The sequence below is a fragment of the Nicotiana tabacum genome, chromosome 23, assembly GCF_000715075.1.
Source record: "Nicotiana tabacum cultivar K326 chromosome 23, ASM71507v2, whole genome shotgun sequence".
Lineage (NCBI taxonomy): Eukaryota > Viridiplantae > Streptophyta > Magnoliopsida > Solanales > Solanaceae > Nicotiana > Nicotiana tabacum.
In genome coordinates, this window is record NC_134102.1 from 135,406,277 (window position 1) to 135,426,704 (window position 20,428).

Genomic DNA, 20,428 nt, shown 5'->3' on the forward strand with positions numbered 1-20,428 from the left:
AGAATGCTCGGGCAATAATGAGTACCATGTCAAGGCTCCCCTCGTGAGAGTCTCACCAAATTTCTTCAATAACACGGACTCGATTTCGTGAGGAGCCAGATCATTTATTTTCATCGCCGTTGTGTAGGTGGTGATGTGTTCCTGTGGATCTGATGTCCCATCGTATTTTGGCACTTCAGGCATTCTGAATCGCTTTGGGATTAATTCCGGAGCCGCACTCGGTTTGTACGGTAATTGGATGTACTTCTTCGAGCTCGGGCCTTTCAATATCGGGAGTGCTCCCGGGATTTGGTCCATACATGCGTTTATTTCCTTCATGAACCGCAAGAGTTCCTCCTTGAACGGATCGTTATCGCTGTTGAGGCTAGATCTGCTCCCCTAGCCCCGTCGGAGCCAACTTCACCCCTGGGAGTGTTGTTGCCGACCCTCTGCGTCATTTGGTTCGTTGGAACAACGGGAGGAACTGGATCTCGCATGTTTGCATTATTTGAAGCGCCTGATAGCGCTTGTTTTAACTCCGTCATAACCTGATCCTGCCATGTGAGGTGGCCTAGAATGATTTCATGTTGCTTTTGCAGGATCCTTACCGTGTCTGCTACGTTCCCCTGGTCAGCATCATTTGGAGTCGCCTCCCGTACTTGCCTGAGGTACCGCCCGTCATACACCGGTATGGCATCTTCCCCCCTCATTGCGAGTGTCAGTGATTGAGTCCTCAAAATGGGGATGTTCCCCCTGAACCTCAGGATCGCGAGTGTTAATAACGGTATTGATTGCCATTTTTTGGTGATTTTTTGCTAAGATAGAAAGCGATCAAAGCTTGTCTATGGAGAAAAAGCAAGGACCAATTTTAATCGCAGGTCTATCTAGGCCCCATGGTGGGCGCCAAACTATTTACCCGGAAAATGGTACCGTTGAATTTGTTCGTGGTTTTTAGATAGACGAATCAATTTGATCCCAAAAGATAATGAATTAATCAATTTTCATACAAGATACTTATGTCAAATGTGGATAAAATGATAGATTTGGAGAGCCTGGAACAGAGTTTCCGGGCACGATGATGATAAGAACAACAAGCTAGAGAGAGAAATAATATCGAGATGCTGTTTTAGAATATGTTCTTTGATGCCCAGAAAATCGTGTCTTATAATGATAGTTGAGCCTATTATTTATAACTGAGTGGGCGTAATGGTCGGGTCCACCACTAATGACAATTATTAAAGTGCGATAATGGAAACCTAACGGTAAACATAAATGACCAAATTCCTATAATGGGCCATTATTCTTTAATGCTATAGAATATTCTTCATTGAATGCTATCGGGCGCAGCATGCTCAATGCTTTTATGGACTTGCCTTTCTCGGTGACACACGAGGTAGATGTGCCCGGTTTTTCATCCTCCCGACTTCGATTCCACGTGTCCCCTTCTTCAATGGCCACGTACCGTGACATATTTTACCCAATACACCCTTAGTTCTTAACCGACCTTGTTCAGGAGATTAAAACTTTCAATATCGACTGCTTTCCACTTCAGGTAAATACACACACATACACGCACATTTCTGTGACTAAAAAGTTTAAACCCAAGATTTTTTTGTTCATGAGTATCTTTAGTCCTAATCAAAGAATTTGCTCTAACCGTTGAGTTATCGTGTGATTTCTATAGTATTAAACACAGTAAATTAAATCGGTGATTCTAAATTTAATTTGTTCAATGACTGCAAACATATCCTTTCTAAATTTGGTAGTTCATGACATTTGGCTTCTAATAATATTACGTTTTGATGTTTTTGGGTAAATGGCGAAATATACCCCTCTACTTTTGGATATTGTTTACATTTAACCTGCGTTATACTATCCGACCAAATTTACCCTTACTGTTATACTCTAGGGCCAAATTTACCCCTATTGTTAGCAAACTTTTAAAAATTACCCATCAGTCCGTCAAGTGATCCAGAATCTCCCAAATCATTTTGATTAAGTCACATATTCTTCTTCTTGATCCACTATATTCGAAATAATTGGCAATTTACCTGTTTTCTTAATTGAAAAAAAGAGAAAAAAATATTAAAATAATACAACAGTTAGTAAACAAAACATAGTAAATTGAAGAATCTAAATTACGTAGCTTGTCTAAATTTCAAAAGTATTTACAACACCCCAACTTTAATGAATTTGTTGCACCAAAGGTATAGAGACTTTGCAAGTATTAGTGATAGAAGTTGAAGTTCCTTGGAGACTATACATGTACATACATGATGAACAACTGCATATAATACATAATAAATAGACCCACTGAATTATATGTGTGCATATAGTTGAAAAATAATTAATTTTTAAACTAATTCCAAACCTATTATCCAAAGAAGAGAAGTTGGTGCATTGGTAATTAAAAATATCAATGAATTATTTGTATAGTCTAGTACCTTTAGCATTCACATCAATAGTAATTTCTGAAAATAGTGGAGCAAGAAGAACAATAAGAGATTTAAATAAAAGAAAATTGAGAGATTTTGGATTACCTAACAGATCAAGGGGTAATTTTTAAAATTTTATTGATGGTAGGGGTAAATTTGGCAGGATAGTATAACGGTAGGGGTATATTTGACTAGATAACATAACGAAGGTTAAATATAGACAATATCCGAAGTAGAAGGGTATATTTGGCCCTTTTCCCATATTTTTTCTATACCTTTCTTTTCAATCAAATAACGAGTATCTTGTGTTGAATAAATTTGATCTCTTTCAGTTCTTTTCTTTTTGTTTTGAGTCTGAAAAATTAATTTCATGAACCACGATTACAAGTTTGGTTGATTGAATATAACTTTAAAGAGTAATGCTGAAGTAACCCGACCGCACAAAATCGAAACGTAAAAGTGAAAAACCGAGTCATACCGGATTTATTTCGATACGGTATTGGTATAACATTTTAAAACGAAAAACCATAAATCTAACCAAAATTTTCAAAAGCGTACCAATCGACCGATGAACACCCTTAGCTCAGATGAACTTTTAAGGAATTAGGACACAATGTAATCACAATAGCAGTACAAATTTAACGATAGAAGGAACAGAACTATTTCCCAAGTGAACTGTTTATCTTAAGAGAAGTTGATATCATGTACAGACAATGGAGGGGTTTAATATTGTCCCTAATTCCAATCCCTTAGAGATCTGCTTTGCCAGCAACTTCCTCATCACTGGAGGCATATTCTTCTTCACTCCCCTCTTCATCACTAGATTTTTCTTCAGGTACAGCCCCAGCATCTTCACTCTTCGCATACTTTTCGCAATACTCTGAAAATATATCTTATACCATAAGTAATGAGGCAACTTAAACTGGTGTAAATTTTTTGATAATTTGGAAAGGAAGGCGGGTAACCTCAACACAAGGTTGAATACATCAAAAGTACGCTATGGGCAGTCGAACTTTTTCAACCGGAGCAATAAGGTATAGAAAAGGTAAAGAGCAAAAACAGCACCTAAAAGTGTTATAACAGCATCCAACCAGTCCAACTACTTAATTCTTCAACAGAATAAAGTGTTTGGATAAGGAAGTACAAACATTTGTATCTAATGGACAATTAGGAAAGCAATCAGTAGAAACAAAGGAAATAATAGCTGTTGAGTTTCGTTAAAGTGGAGATCTGTCTTCTAATGAATCAAGAAATATTCTGGTAAAGACATAGTCTCCTTGCAACCAACATGACAAGCGAATAAGCGATATAGTATATCTTAATTAGTGGAAGAAATGCTTCCAATCTTTTTTCAACTAATGGAAGTACTGAGTTCGTGCTTATAGCTGTGCTTTCGCTAAGTTGTTTTAAGCCGTTTCCAACATAACCCCTTAATAGTGCGTGCACCTGGTAGAAAAGATCCGGGAAGTTGGAGAGTTAGGGATGGGAGCAGATGAGAGAAAGGTTCATAACGGCAAAGAGAAGAGCCAAAGTTAAGGCCAGAAAAGCAGTCGTCGTTCCGAAGTCAAAGGCATAGCATCAACGTTATAGTAAAGTTGAAGGGCACACCAAGAAGTCGGAATATTGGCGATTGTGAACAGCAATTGGGCATTAACCAAAATCATTCAGTTAAGGATAGAAATCTTTAGCCCTGGTATTGAAGGTCAAGGTCATGCAGGATGTGTACCCTGAAGGACGAATCATACATTCCACCAGGAATGCCAGAAGCCACAGTAGGTCCGGGGGGCCGGGGGGATGAACCATACATTCCCCAGGAACCAAATTCGAAGCTTTATATATTTTGAAAGGGAAAACTGAGATAACCCAAAAACTACACAACTTGAATAGAGATGACATCATGCAGGTTATTTGAGCTTTCGTTTTGGACTTAAAAGAGGGTTCCTCTCATGTGTAGATTGGAGGCAGTAGCTAAGAGCGACAAGACACATCGATAAAAAGGAAAAACGGGCAAAGTTAAGCTAAAGGTAACAAGATGGCCAAATATCCCATTTACATTTGGATTTAATTCCAAATCTAGCAGATACATTTGAATGAGAACTATGGCCATAAAATAAGTTTCTTTTCTTATATTTCTTACCACATGAAAGGATATATGGACATACCATCATCTGATTCAAAAGCTTAAATAGATTCTGATTTTGTTTTGCCTTTCAAACTACATCTTGTCTGCTAACTTACTCAACACAAATGAAGCAATTCCCTTGGTTTTCATTTGCCACCAAAACATTGTAGTAAGTACCTTCACAAAGGCAATCATTTTAACACCAAATCATGTAACTCTGTACCCTTCTACTGGGCATCCAACAGCCCCTAACTCACCACACTCAAGTTACCTTCAAATTCCATCTGCCACACAATTCCTTAATCGACCATTATCCTCACACCACCTATACATGTGTAAACTGTCTCAAACAAGCTGCATTCGTCTTTTCCTGACCTTCAATGTCATATAGCAAAGACCCTATTACTTGGAGCAGATATATTAAAATCATTCCTCTATTCCGTCTATCACGGTCTATGAGATAGCAATTTGCAACATTTAGTAGCTGCCGATGTGGCATTCATGTCTCTAGTAAAACCATAACCTACTCTTACCTTGAGTCTCCTTTAGCACAACCTACACCCATGGTCACATGCTCAAAAACCCTACACGCTTCCTTGCACCCTGGCACATAGTACTTAGGTGCTTGTACGTACAGAGATTGCATCTTCTTATCTTTCTCCCGACCACAATTGCGCCTCCCATGGACTATGGCCACAAAACAGGTTGGGAGGCTAGCATTAGCATATGCACAGCCTGTTTCATGTGGCAAGGCTTCAACCTGGACTAGCTAGCTTGCTCGTAGCACACATACATACAATGTGCACATATACATATATACACATACACATGCAATATTGCGTAAGCACTGCGTATAAAATAAGTTGTGATGAGCACTGAGGATCTCTTGCTCTTTCCATCTTTCAGCTGGGCCCAACTACAGGAAATCAATGATCCATGGGCACTTTCTTTGCTGCATTGACCAGATCTTCATCAATCAATGATTTTACAGCATTAAGGTGAAAGGCGATACTATCTACTATCAACAATGCCTCAATCCCAAGCTAGGCGAGGTCCTCTACATGAATCACTATTAATAACCAAATTTGTCTTTACAGCAAATTATGAGCTCTCTCAAACTAGACATTCTCTATATCATACTTATTCCAATACTAACATAAAAGTCTTTATGGGTTATCAAAAATCATACAAGTCTTTATTTATAGATAACAAAAGGGATACAAGTCAAACCAAATTAAAAGTATTCCTGGCAAACACCAATTTTCTACCCAAAAGGTTCAGGAAGAGCATTCAAATATATCACATGAGCTTACTCAAGCTACACATTATATCACATCCTAAGCGTGCAAACAAAATTTGGTGATAGGCAAGGCAACTAAAATATGTATATGTTCCATTCAGGGCATCACACAAGTCAAATCCACTGCGAGTGCTAGATTGATAATTTGAAGGTTTTTACCTTTCACCCTTTGATCATAAGTAGTACGATCACGCATCATGAGAGCTGCAGCCTCGCCATTCAGAGGATCTGATGGGTTAGGATACAGAAGAAGTTGGGGAAGAAACACTTCAAAAACATTTACAAGATCTGCAAAAATGAAAAAGATAAACATGAATTGTTGAACCCAAAAGTATCACTCGAACGGGCAAAAGAAACTTAGAAGCACGAAGAACTGTAGAATGTCAAACTACCAAACATGGGGCTCCAGGTCTGATTGATAACATCTAAGCAGACTGAACCTGACCTGTAAATTTAAAGAACATGAAAATGTAGATTCAGGATGAAGTGTCTTTCACAGGTGTCACATTCAGTGCCAGAAAATGAGCTAATAAGCAAGATAGGTCTCAGCACCACTCACATTTCATCAACATTTGGATGGTAAATCCTGTTGACAAAACCAATGGAAGGCGACTTGTAAGGATAGGCATCCGGGAGCCCTACCCTCACTTTCCACACACCTCCCTGATAAGGACCTATTGTAAGCATCAAGAATCAACATTGTTAGACACAAGTAAAGACGGTCATTTTGTGATCAAACTTCCAAAAACAATCTCAATAAGCAAGCAGCTGACACTAATCAACAATCTCGCATACTACCACTACAGCCACAGTAAACTATAAAATACATAAATCTAATCCAAAGACAGACATAGAAACACGCAGAGGCGGAACCAAGATTTCAACTTTATGAGTTCTGGATTTCGGAACGACGGTCAAGTGCTAATAACTGGATTCTATATTTAATTTTTTATACATATTTAGAGAATTTCTTGACACAAATACACCGTTTGAGCATAAGCTATTGGGTTCGGCCGAACCCATTTCCAACCTTCTGGCTCCGCCCCTGGAAACAGGGTTCTTAATTTGCAATAAAAAATAATTAAAATTGAGTAAGAGCAACAAAACAACTCCCAAAAATTCTTTACCAAATGTAGTTCAAACGGCTAATTCGCAAGTGAACATTAATTAATGTGATCAGTACTCTACAACAGGAATGAAATGACATGAATAGAGTTGGAGCAAATACAAGGGATTCATATAGTTGACCCCAACTAGTTTAGAATTGAAGCATAGTTGATGGACTGATAGTGCTCAACAACTTAATATGAACCAAAACATTCACAGACAATCAAGTTTTTTTGGGTGCAAAATTGAACTTCACAGCAGCCTACTTTTTCTTCTCTTTAGTGAAAGTTCCTATTTTTACAGCTAAATCAGTGACATATAAGCTAAACACAGCTAACCAAATAAATGACCAAAGCCAGAATCAAGAAAAAGAAACCTAGCTCAGATAAAAACACATAAATACGCATTTGCACACAAAAAAAAATCAAAAAAAGTGAGCAAAAAAAAAAGGCGTAAAGAAACAGAATTTACTCTCTTTGGGACCATGAAATTCCACATAGAATTCTTGCATTCCATCATTGATCATTTCTACTTTGTAATCAGTCATCATCCTATTTTTTCACAAAACAAAAACCCATTTAAACACAAATAAAAATAAAAAATACCCATCAAGAAAAGATTAAATTTTGAGTTCAAAATTTACAGTTTCATCAAGTCCATTTCTCTGCGTTTGCTAGGGGAAGACATGATTTTGGTTACTCCTTTTTTCCTTTTTCTTTTCTTTTTCCTCTTTTGCTTTTACAGATTGAAATTAACAGCAATTGGGATTTGAGAGTATGGGTTTTATTAGGTATATATAGGTGTGAGAAGTAAGAGGAAACGTAGAGAAAATTCTTCAGAGAGCTAACAATAGGGCGGTTTCAGACATGAATGATCAAAAGGAGGGACTTCTTATGCTATTTTTCCAGTGGCTAATTTGCACTTTTGAGTCCTTGTACTGTTAATGTCTTTACACTTTTGACCCTCTTCGTTTTTTCATTTTTTAATCTAACGTATAACAATTTTCGTTTTTCTTGAAATTGTGACATGTCAAAGCATAAGATAAATCAAATGACTTGGGACGAAAGTAATAGATAACAAGAATTAATGAAAAGGCGCATAAAATCTGGTTAAACATGAAAGTTACTCAAGAAATTTAACCTTTTCAAATTTAAAATATTAGTAAAATTTCCTTCGTTACCACTATTAAAGAAAATAAATCACGAGTTCTAAAAGTTGTTATATTAACCATCAATCAATACTATATATAGACTATATCTAAAAAGATATACCGTAGTTATTTTTCCTAATGTCAAATTTTGATGTATCATAAAATGCCAGCTTTGTGATAGCGCATTTAAATTCTTAAATGATCATTCTTATAGAAACTAAAATTACAAATATATCATATCCAAATCAGAGTTTAACCATGGAATATTGTTGAGTATTAACCCTTTTGAAAATATCCTAACATATATTCGGTTTCACTTTCCATGGAACAGAAATTGAAATTACATATCAAAGATTTTATATATATATATTTGAAACCATATACAATTTCTTTCTTTTTGGTTAGGCGAAGGTATTAAGAAAGACTACAATTTACTAGGTGTGTCACTGCTTTTAGCACCTAGACATGTGGCATTGCCACCATTACACGATCTTGAAACAAATCCACTACAATCTTTCTCTATTCTTTCGTCAATGAATTAAACTGAAACCATAACTTCGGACAGAGTATGAATCTATAGATAAAAATTTATTAAAATTTTAATAAATATTAAATTTAAATTTATAATTTTAATATTATAATGAATGTCATGCTAAAATAATTGAATTCGTTAAATTTTAATTCTGAATCCGTACCTGTCACTGTAACCTGTGCATACATTACTTATATGTTTATTGTTCCCACTGTAGTGAGCATAATTGAGTTTTCCAACAAAAGTAGGCATTGGATAAGTAGGATAAGATAAAAAAAATTAGAAGTAAACTAATTAATAATTTGAGAGATGAAGAACCGTGGAGACAAAAGGAATTTAAAAAATTGTACTCTTTTTTGGTTTGCTCTCAAGCCTACAAATGTTGAATATTCTGAATCTGCTCAGTGACACTCTAAAATCATTTGAATATTTTCACTTTTTGCGAAATCTAATGGTTGTTAAATATTGTTGAAGGAGCATAATTACAAAGTCTCTTCGGTTCATAAAATTCTTTGTGTGTATAGGAGAAATACTGAAATTGTCTTTGGGCGATGTAAGGAGATTAACTAATCATTAACATATAGTACGAAAAAATTAGAGTCTAAACAAGGGCAGCTAATAAGGATTAGTGTGGATCACTTAAGGCTCTTTGTGAGTTAGATAATTATAGAGTCAATTCTTAATATTCGAGAATTAAATAATTATTCTCAGAGACCTATTATTTCGAGTGTAATACAAAGAGTGGAGTCCGGAACCAAAGTACTGTTTATTTGGACTCAAAGCATAAAAATAGATAATAAAAAATCAATTGATGACCAATTTATATATAACGCATGAGTTGAATGCGCTATACATTAACGGCATGTTTGTCCGTTAAAGTATAGCGCATGCAACACATGCGTTATATTTGAATTTGATTGACCCACCAATAATTGGTGGGCGTAGCGCATGCATTTATTGCGCTACATATATAACGCTTATAATGAGTGCGCTATACCCATAATTATTGAACCCCACATTGATTTTTTTCTTATTTAAGGAGTTTCATTGTTTCGTTAAAAATTCATTCAAGATAGGTTAGTCCTCTACATCCTTTTTATTTTCTTTTACTCATTCCGAAATATTTGTTTACTTACATTTTTATGCATTTTGTCATAATGTCCGAAGAGCGAAAAATTAGGGTTGCATTACATTGGGGGAGGGGGGGTGAGGTTGTCGTGGAGAATAACTCGGTACACTATAGTTGTTCTCCACAGTGTATTATTAAGTTGCCACTTACAATGGAGTACGATAGATTGGTTTCGTTGTTATGTAAAAAATGAGTGTGAGAAAACGTTCGGTTAATATTAAAGTAACCGGAAAATATCCATATTTTGTTACTTCGCAAGGGGTTGCTTGTTATGGTGAGTTTAACATCGAAGACGATGAAACTCTGACATATTTTTTGAGGACTCCGGATGAACACCGGGAACTTCTTTTGATAAAAAATATTGGAAATGTATGTCAAGTCTGAAGACATTCGCAATATTGAGGTTCCGCAAAATAGGGATAACCTCAATCACCGGGTGGTATTTTTGGAGCAATTTTATCCGAACAGGTTCTGTTTGAAACAGTTTGGCCAGCTCTAAACTTATCTCCACGGGCGAATGAGGAGCGAGGACATAATTTCTCCCCAAGTTTACATAATCCACACGTCGAGTGGTAAATTTTAATTTTTCTTTGTATTACTATATTTTTTTTATGTATCATATTTGTATTAACACTCATATATTCCAAAGGGGGTATCAGCCAAATATGAATTTTAAAAGTTATGAACCAACAGACAGTTGGAATATGCCCAGTTTTAGTGTCTTGGATCATGGTGGTCTATCCGGGAGTCATTAACAACTCGATAATGTGCATCATGGGATATCAACAGATTATGATTTGTAAGTTAAGAGATAAAGTTTTTATATAATGTTGGGATGAATTTGAGAAACTTATTATTTTATTGATTGTGTAGTGAAAACGAGCAAATTGAAGGTCATGTCCTTACTCAATTGCCCGAAAATGATTTAATCAATATCTGGAAGATGCACAGAGTCATGAAGATGATAGTGATTATGACAACAATGCTGATAAGTCTAGAGATGACACACCCTTCCCTTATGAGGGTGATGATGATGAGAATGAGAATGAGCAACCTGATTTGTCGAGGGAGCATGATGCCACTAATGAGCATGCTCCATATATGCAGACTCCACCTCCCGTTAGACCCAGAGTATTCGAGTCACATATGCCCTTTCATTCAAGGGGGATTTCGTACCTTGATCAGTTGCCTAGTATGCCGTATGTGGATGCCTTCACAAGGGATCTTGATGACATTCGGACAACAATGTGGGATGAATCTAGACAAACAGTGTTGTCAAAGAATATGCTTTTTTGCTGATAAAGCGCGTCTAAGCAGGGCGGTGCGAATGTACAACATAAAAGAGTGTCGCGAGATCGAGGTTCATGAGTCATCTCTGAAAGTATACAAGGTTATTTGTCGTAGATGGTTTCAAGGTTGTACATGGATGTTGTTTGAGAGAAAGTTGAAAACAAATATGTGGATTGTGGGGAAATACATTGGCACCCACACTTGTGATATGGACACATTTAGTGGGAATTATTTTAACTTGAATGCTGACTTGATTTCTCTTGTCTTGATTCCACACATTGAATCGTCCATAAGGTACAAGATTAAAGAGTGTATAACATTTGTCCACCAGGTATATGGATGTACCATCAACAAAAGAAAGGCATTTCTCGGGCGTAAACGTGCGTTTGAGATTATTTATGGTAACTGGGATAAGTCTGTTGCCGCTCTACCCAGGTACATGGCTGCATTGCAACACTTTAATCTCAGTACTGTTGTTGAATGGAAGCTTGAGTGGAGTAGAGGAATGCAAGAATTCATATTCAGATATGTGTTCTGGGTATTTAAACCAGCCATTGATGGTTTTGTGCATTGTCGGCCGGTAAATATCCATATACGACACTCATGTCTATGGAAAGTATGATATTAAGTTGTTGATCGTCGTTGCAGTAGATGCTAATGGAAGCATATTTCCCCTCACATTTGCTATTTGTGCCAATAAAAGCCAAGAGACTTGGATATTATTTTTGAACCACTTGAAGGAGCACGTTGTCAAACAACGTTCAGGTATTTATCTAATATCTGATCGACATGGTGGTATTTTAAGTTCTGTATAGAATTTGCGTGCATGGCAGGAACCGTATGCCTACCACTGTTACTTTTTTAGTAACTTGAAGGCCAACTTCCAGAGGGTTCATCTGAATATGAGCTTACATGATTTAATGTGGATAGCTTACATGAATGGACTTGAATAGGCAGGAAGACCCAGAAGCCTATCGTTGGTTGATGCGACATGAACTTGACAAGTGGACTTTGCATAAGGATGGTGGTAGAAGATATAAATTTTGACTACAAACGTGTCAGAGTCATTCAACGGGTTGTTTAAGTCTTCCCGTGAATTGCCTATCATTGCTATGGTGCGGATGTCATTCAAGCAGATGGTAGAGAGGTTTGTTGAAAGATCCATAAGTGCATCATCATTGATGAAAAGGGGTGTTGAATTTATGCCAAAACCGATGAAACGATTTACGAAATATAGGAAGCGAGCACAATGGCATATAATTTTGCAATATTGCAGCGAGAGAAATATTTTTGAAGTTCGCACTGGTCTGCATCAAAATCGCAATAAAAATACCCACACTATCAATGAATCTAGAAGATTATGTTTGTGTGGGAAATGGTCGATCTATCACTTGCCATGCTCACATGACATGGAGTTCTTTCAACATACCAGTTTTGCGGCGACGAGGTACGTTGATAAAGAATATAGTGTTGCTGCATACGTAAACACCTATAGTGGCCACCTCCAACCAGTGGGTGCTGAGCATTATTGGCCGCCAGAACCATTTAAAATAGTGTGTAACAAGGATTATATGTGTCAACGACAAGTGCAAAAAAGAACACGGATACAGAACTAAATGGATGTTGGTTATACCATTTATGCGCGTAAATGTGGCATATATTCCCAAATAGGACACGATCGCCGTAAATGTCCTTCAGTTGGTTTGGGAAGCGGTGGTAATTTAGCTCCCAGTGGCAGTTCATCCAATGTGCCCAATTATCAAGGATAAACTTAGTATTTTGTTGCAGTATTTTTGTGGTACTAAATATCTATAAAGGTTCAGTTTGAAATATTTTTGAAATAAAATTATGTTTCCAACAGGGTTAAATCTAATTGACATTTAGTATTGAAGATTCAGTACAACAATTTAAAATATTCCCCAAGAAATAAATAACAATTTTCATTCACCATTATCGTCATTGTGTGGCACTATTTCATTGTCATTATCTTCATCTTCTTCGTCAACATCTTGTACGCACCCGTCCAGATCGAGGGCATCGTAATCTAGGCCCCAGTTGACACATATTTATTGTATTTTATCGTTATCATCAATAAGACCACTTGCTTGATTTCTACAATAATATGAGACTCTTACGTCCAACGTCTGCGGTAGAAACTTAGGTAGTCCCTCCCACTCGACAACTGTTGGAAAAACATGATAATCAATGTCTCTATGTAATTTTTCATTTTCTAATAAATCCTAATACTGATCCTCAATTCCCTGCAAGTAGTTAAGATCATCCAGTGTATGATGAACGGTTAGTGCCTTTTTCATCTCTAAAATATACTTCATCAAATGTCGAATCACTTCTAGTTCATCTTTGTGTGTGTTTGTTTGGAAGGTTGCAAACAGTGCTTGTGGTACAGCTAGCTCATGCCAGTGGCATAGTACTTCATAATCACACCTTTTTTAGTAAAGGGAACCCATTGTAGGTTTTCGCCCCAAATTCGCATACCTTCAGGCTTTGTAGAATATGCTTCGCCCTCAATAATATGCCCTGCAACTTTGAGATTAGTATGTGTATTGATAGATTTATTTTCCAAGGGACATATAACATCATACCACTTGTCATCAACAAAATTAGTATAGCAACCTAGCATATTATTTTTAAGGTAGGGATCGATTGTGTTATGATGTGTTCCATGTGGATCTGTTGAACTACCTTCACCTTTTTGCCTCTTTTTAAACCACTTATTAAATATTAGTGGCATTTCTGAAATGGATGTTGTAATGGTTCTGGAAATGGTTTTTGAATACTGGAATGTTGGTTCAACTTAAGAAGAACTAAACTGCACGAACTTGTATGTTAAACGTAGCACATCACCATGAGTTATGTGTATTGTCATGTCGATCTGAAAAAGTTGTAGACCTGCCAAAGCTGCACTCACTTGTACCCTAAAGAATCATTAACATGCGAAACGTAGCGCATCACCAATATGCATTATGGGTATTATCATGTCGACTTGAAAAAGTTGGCGACCTGAAAAGCCGCACTCACTTGTACCCTAAAGAATCATTAGCACGCGAAACATAGCGCATCACCAATATGCGTTATGTGTATTGTCATGTCGACCTGAAAAAGGTTCACCGACTTGTACCGTAATGAAATATTAGCACGTGAAACGTAGCGCATCACGAATATGCGTTATGTGTATTGTCATGTCGACCTGAAAAACTGTCGACTGAAAGGGTTGCACCAACGTGCACTGTAAAGAATCATTAGCATGCGAAATGCAGCGTATCACCAATATGTGTTATGTGTATTATCATGTCGACCTGAAAAAGCTGTCGACTTGAAAAATCTGCACCAACTTGTACCGTAAAGAATCATTAGCACACGAAACGTAGCGCATCACCAATATGCGTTATGTAATCTAAAATCACTCTTAGCTACCTTTAAAAATCCCGCACATTTTGCATTAATATTTGCGGCATAACCAAATGAAGAAAACAACTTTCTATAAATTTTTCAATTTCGAGAATTACATGTCTGGACGCAATGACGTACCAAGGTGTTACTGTGGCAAACGTGCGATTATGAATCCTTGTTGGTCAAATTTCAATCTAGGACATAGACGTTGGATGTGTAAACAAGTTGTAAGTTATTATTATTGAAAGTTATGTTGGTTAATAGATTTTTTTAACACGTTAATTAATAGTCTTTTGTTATCATCCCCATTTGTAGGACGAAAATCAGTGTGGTTTTGAAGAATGGTATGATGAACCCATTAACGAGGAATACTACAAATCATGTTTGCTAAATATTTGAGATCTGACCAGTGAGTACGAACTCCAGATCTTGAAACTGCAAGAACAAACTAGCGACAGTGAAGGAGAAACTAAAAGAGGCAGAAGAAGAAAATAATCTGTTGGAAGAAAAATTTCAGTGGTTGAAGCATAGAATAATGGGCGATAGTGACTAAACAACACATGGATGCGTTAAGTGTAGTTTTTATTTTTATGTTGTATGAGTCATGTTTTATCTGTAATTTTTAACGAATTTAAATTTATGTTAATCTATCTTATTTTTTTTGTGTTCTAGTGTTAAACTAATAAATAATCCAAAAAATAAAAATACATGCGCAAATTATGTAAAACATCAATAATTTTACTATTATATATTTAATGTCATATATACAACTCAAAATACATATCAATGAGTCCCACAACCTGTATACTTTAAAGCATTGGCTGGACTGAGGTGCATCCCATCCCGCCGGGCTACGCTATAAGGATCATCCTCATCATGTCGCCTCTTTATCGGAGGATGCACTGCATCATGATCGTCAGTAAGGCTGGCAGGCTCGGTATAAGCGGTCGTTGGACCATCAGTAACCTACAAAATAATAAGATATTTAAGTATATGAAATATAAAATACTAACGTACGTGTTAGCAAAAAGGTTTAATGGTCATACCATGGTCTCAGCGGGCTCGTGAATAAGATCATCCATCTCCGACAAGGGAGTATCGCACAATGTGGCCTCCTTGACGAGAGATGACAAAATCTTTAAAAAAATATAAACACTTTAGATATTACTGACTAATCTATAAGGTAAAAATAAATTAAAATAATAGTAATACAAAAAAACTTGCGCCTGAGTAGCCACACAATGCTTTGTGGGAACATCGAGGTGCACTGGAATAGATGAAGGCTGTGACGTCTCGCCCCAATGTGATGTATCCCTATCTATGCCTGAAAGATCCTCAATAGCCATCGGTGATGAGCCATAACTCAACCATCGCCCACTATGCACCTCCCATATCAGACGATCAACAGTAACCCTCGATGGCTCTAGACGATCAGAAACTACTAATCCCAATCATACTGCGTAATGGTCGTGCCCGCGATCAACACTGGAGCTGACAGGGTCAACTGTGAAGTCCCTGGTGATAGTTGAAGGCTGAGTGATGGCATATAATGAGGAGCATCGTGTGGTTCAGGGTAGTCACCTAGCTGATCATCTTTAATATCCTCCATGGGTGCCTCAATGCCCCCTTGCTGGGGACCCCGTGCTCGCCGACCACCACGATCACGTGGGCCACCCCCTTCCTCTCTGGCCACGCCTACCACGTCTACCATGTATTGGGGCCACTTGTGGCCCATGTGGTACTTCACGGGTGGCACATAAGCAGCCTCGTATCCTAGGCGCGCATCCTCTCGGGCACGTCTCAATGTGGCAACAGTAAGATCGGTAACCCGACGGCCAAGCTCGTGCACAACTGTCGCTCTCTCGCCTGTATGTTGTAGCATCTCCGGTCCCAAGTGGTAGAACTGGTGTAAGCCAATAGCCTGCATATCATATAAAATATTAATTAAGGAAGGATGTTAAAGTAATGTAACATTATAAGTAAGTATAACAAATAATATACGAGTGCCTCATGCCTCTCGGCGTATGGAACGTACCAACCACCAGCGCGATGAACAGGATTCCCGATGAGAAGTCGGATAACACTGCGATACCAACCCATGTACTCATGCTTCCTGTCCAAACGGTCAGTGTAGGGTATGGCAGAATCAGGCCATACCTCTGGTCCCAATCCTCTATCTAGGACTCTAGCTAGGCCAAGTATGTTTGGTCGACCTTGCGGCGATCATCCCGCTGGTAATGTGTGGAATGCCAAGTGGGCAGAATAGGTATAAGTTGTCGTCGACCAAGCTATCGAAGGACTCGCTCGTTGGCATGATGCTCGACTATATCGAGACATATAAGTGGGACTGAAGACATCCACATAGCTCAATCGCATGAGGAATAATCTAGCAATTCACCTATGAGCGTGTCGTTGTATGGCCTCCATATGAACTATTTATTAAACACAAGAATCATGAGTAAACGGAAGACATATCAAGCCAGGCCAAGTAAACTTAAGTATATATGTACCTGAGCGCTTTCAAGTAAATCCAACAAATCCCTATAATAAGGGAGATAATTTCGAGCCTCGACCTTGCGGGCGTGGCCTCGCCTATCTACCCACCTCCTAGATAGTGGGAGAAACAGTGGAGGTGGTGCATCTGGAGCTATCGGTGGAAGAGGTGGCTGGAACTACAGGAATCGCTCCCAGACCCAAATCTAATAATGATTGTAGATGTAAAATTTAAGTCATTCTTTACTATATTTTTATAATCATGAAAAGAATTGACTATGTTTTCACTTGCAACGGCGGTATAAAATCGAAAATGTCTCTCACGGTGCCCATGGACGACCGACACAGCTGCCTATAAAGGTAAGCTAGAATAACTCCACCCCAACTATAATAAGGTAAATCATCTTGCCACTCCTGATGATGTAGAAATCGCAAGCTGACTAGGTTTTCTGAAGTGTCCAGGAACAGAATACCACCAAACATCATCAGTAGCAACAACCTTGTCTGCCGATCGATATCCTCTGGCGCTGAGTCATCAGTAAAAGTGGTTTAGAGAAATGCCAAGGTGAACGACCTGATCCCATAATAGTGGTTTATAGAAATACAGAGGCGAACAACCCGATCCCATAAGAATATGATACATGATACTGCCGGTGCGAATGGCCCGATCCTATAAGAGTGTGTTGCAATATCCTGCCGAGGCGAATGACCTGATACCATAAGAGTGTTATAATATCCTGCCGAGGCAAATGACCTGATCCTATATGAGTGTGTTACAATATTCTGCCAAGGCAAACGGCCTGATCCCATTAGAATAAGAAGCTTTAACAGCTCCTTGAATATAGCGAGGGAAGCACAATTTCCATGCCGAGGGAAGCACAATTTCCATGGCTAATCAAGTAGCTCGTCAAATTTTTAATATAGCGAGTCCGTTACTCTACGCGAGTCTAGTCTCAGGCCATAATGCGAATTAAAACATTAAACAAACAAGAATAACTCAAATAGTACAACTAAGGCATGACGTGAGTCTAAGTCTACCCGGCATAATCAGGAATTCTAGCATATGCACGGACACTCGTTACCTCATACGTGCCTAGCTCTCACAACATGTAGCATATAATAGATATAACACCTACGGGGGAAATTCCCCCTCACAAAGTTAGACATGAGACTTACCTCGCTCCGAAGTTTCATAACCGGCTCCAACGCCTCTCTAGCACCTCAAACCAATGCCCATCGATCCAGAACTAGTCAAACAATCATGAAAACCATTAAAAATATACTCCAACACTCATAACTAATCAGTTTATAACAATTCCCAACTCCGTTCGAAAAGTCAATAAAGTCAACCCTCGGGTCCACATGCCCGGATTCCAAACATTTTCAAAGATAAATATTACCCATAATATCACAAACTTAAATATATAATTTATTCCCAATTCCATGTCCAATTTCGTGGTTGAAATCCAAAAATACCAATTTTTAGGTTTTTTTCAAAATCTCACAATTACTACCAATTCCATGTTTAAATCCTTGTAGAATCCATGTAGTTAACTAACAATACGTGGGAATTACTTACCTTGATATAGATAATGAAAATATTCCCTCCAAGAGCTCCAAAAATCGCCCAACCAAATGAAAATGTGAGAGAAATGGGCTAAGTTCCAAAATAAAGGCTCACTGCCCAGCAACTCCCTTCATCGCAATCGCATAAATCTCCTTGCGATCGCGAAGGCCAATTAGCATCGCCCATGAAATTACCCAGTGCGAACACGAGGTCCTACTCGTGATCGCAAAGCATAGCGTGCCCAGGCCTCTGCGAACGCGAGCCCATTATCGCGTACGCGAAGGCCAATCTTAGCCTCCGTTGATTCCTCTTCCGCGATCGTGTGAGTCCTTCCGCGATCGCATAGCTCAACTCTCCCACACAGCCCCGCCTCCACAACCCATCGCGTTCGTGACTCTGCCCACGTGAACAGAAAGAATAACCTGCTCCAGCTCCACGATCGTGTTCCCTTCTATGCGATCGTGATGAACAAAAACTCTACCAGCCAAGCTAACCCTTCGCGATCACGTCCTTACTGTTACACGGCACCTTCCTGAAGTTCCTTGGAAGGGCGACGTAAGGTTAAACAACCGATGTCAGAACGGTTGCTATGCGCCAATTGAGGTCCCCTCCGTACGCTAGACTAGATTGTTAGTGCCGTACGGAAAAAACCAATGTCGTAAGCAATTGAGCAGCGGAAATGAGCAATGATGATGAAAGCTAATGATTGTATTGATGATGAGGAAAGCTATTACAAAATGCTATGCGGTGTCGGGGGGAGAGACACCAGTACAGAGAATTGTTTGATTGCTTGAATGCTTTGGTCCCCCTTAATAATGCTTAAAACAAATAAACCAAAGTTACATGAGTAGACCTATGAAAGCTGTAGAAGCACACTAAAAATGAATGGAGTAAAACTACTCTAAATTACAATGAAAAGGACTTAGTATTCTACAAGGTAGAAGCAAGTCCGATGGCAGCAACTTTGTCTTGAGCATCAGGGTCTGCGCGCGCATTGCTGTTGGCACGCGAGAGACTATTTGGATATGCCAGCGGCTGGGCGCTAGCGCTTGGCATTGGATCTGCGCGCGAGGCACTGTCTGTGCATGCGGCGCTGTTGGCAACATGATGGTTTGTGTGCGCGGCATTATCGGTACACGCAGCACTATCGGCACTCGCCAGCCGTTGGGTGCTGGCACTGATTATCGGTGGGGCGACAGAGGCGCATGCATGCTTGTCACTCGGCGCTGCCGAGACCACGGGGCCGAATGTGATGCTAGGCATTGGGAGGTTTGCCAGGACGCCACAGGGCGCGTCTAAGGGGTCATGGGTCAATGATGGAAAGTAGCCCATGACATTCTCCCCCACCTGAGTTGGCGACGTCCTCGGAGCCTTACCTGCGTGATGATGATTATTGGTCAGGCTCTTGTTGGCTGGGAGGTCTGTTCCCCTCAGTGTAGTGAGGTGGCTTTCTAAATGATCTTCCATGTATTTATGAAATGACCTGAGGCGGCTGACATGGAAGATTGGATGGACTTTCCACCAGGTTGGTTTGTTCAACTGGTATGTAAATTTCCCGATGCGCCTTTCAATGGAAAAAGGGCCCGATGTATCTTTGCAATAGGCGAGGGTCTTGGGTCCTCTTTGCAAACAAGTTCGGCCTCGGTGTTCTCACCATCACTTTGTCTCCTGCATGATGTTGGACAAAGCAAAGGTTTTGTTCTGCATACCTCATTGCCCTCTTTTGGGCTTTGACAAGATAGCTCCGCACTATCTCCAAAGTTTTCTCCCATTCTTTTGAGAAACTAGCAGCTCGATGTGATGTTGGCATGTTTGGTGCATTCACCATCTGTGGGAGTAGCAGTTTCTGTCCGGTAACAATTTCAAAGGCGCTTTTGTTTGAAATAGAGCACTTTTGAGAATTGAAACACAAT

General features: G+C 38.9%; 1 protein-coding gene across 1 annotated transcript; it reads right to left on the reverse strand.

The window, feature by feature from the left end:
• Nucleotides 1–2,997: 2,997 nt before the first annotated feature.
• On the reverse strand, nt 2,998–7,812 carry LOC107761315 (ubiquitin-conjugating enzyme E2 5-like). Its single transcript, XM_016579538.2, has 6 exons — nt 7,587–7,812; nt 7,415–7,494; nt 6,396–6,510; nt 6,229–6,281; nt 5,996–6,124; nt 2,998–3,294 (listed from the first exon to the last, which is right to left on the reverse strand). The coding sequence occupies exons 1-6, from the start codon at nt 7,628–7,630 to the stop codon at nt 3,164–3,166; spliced, it is 552 nt and encodes a 183-aa protein (XP_016435024.1). The 5' UTR covers nt 7,631–7,812; the 3' UTR covers nt 2,998–3,163.
• Between the last annotated feature and the right edge of the window lie 12,616 nt (nt 7,813–20,428).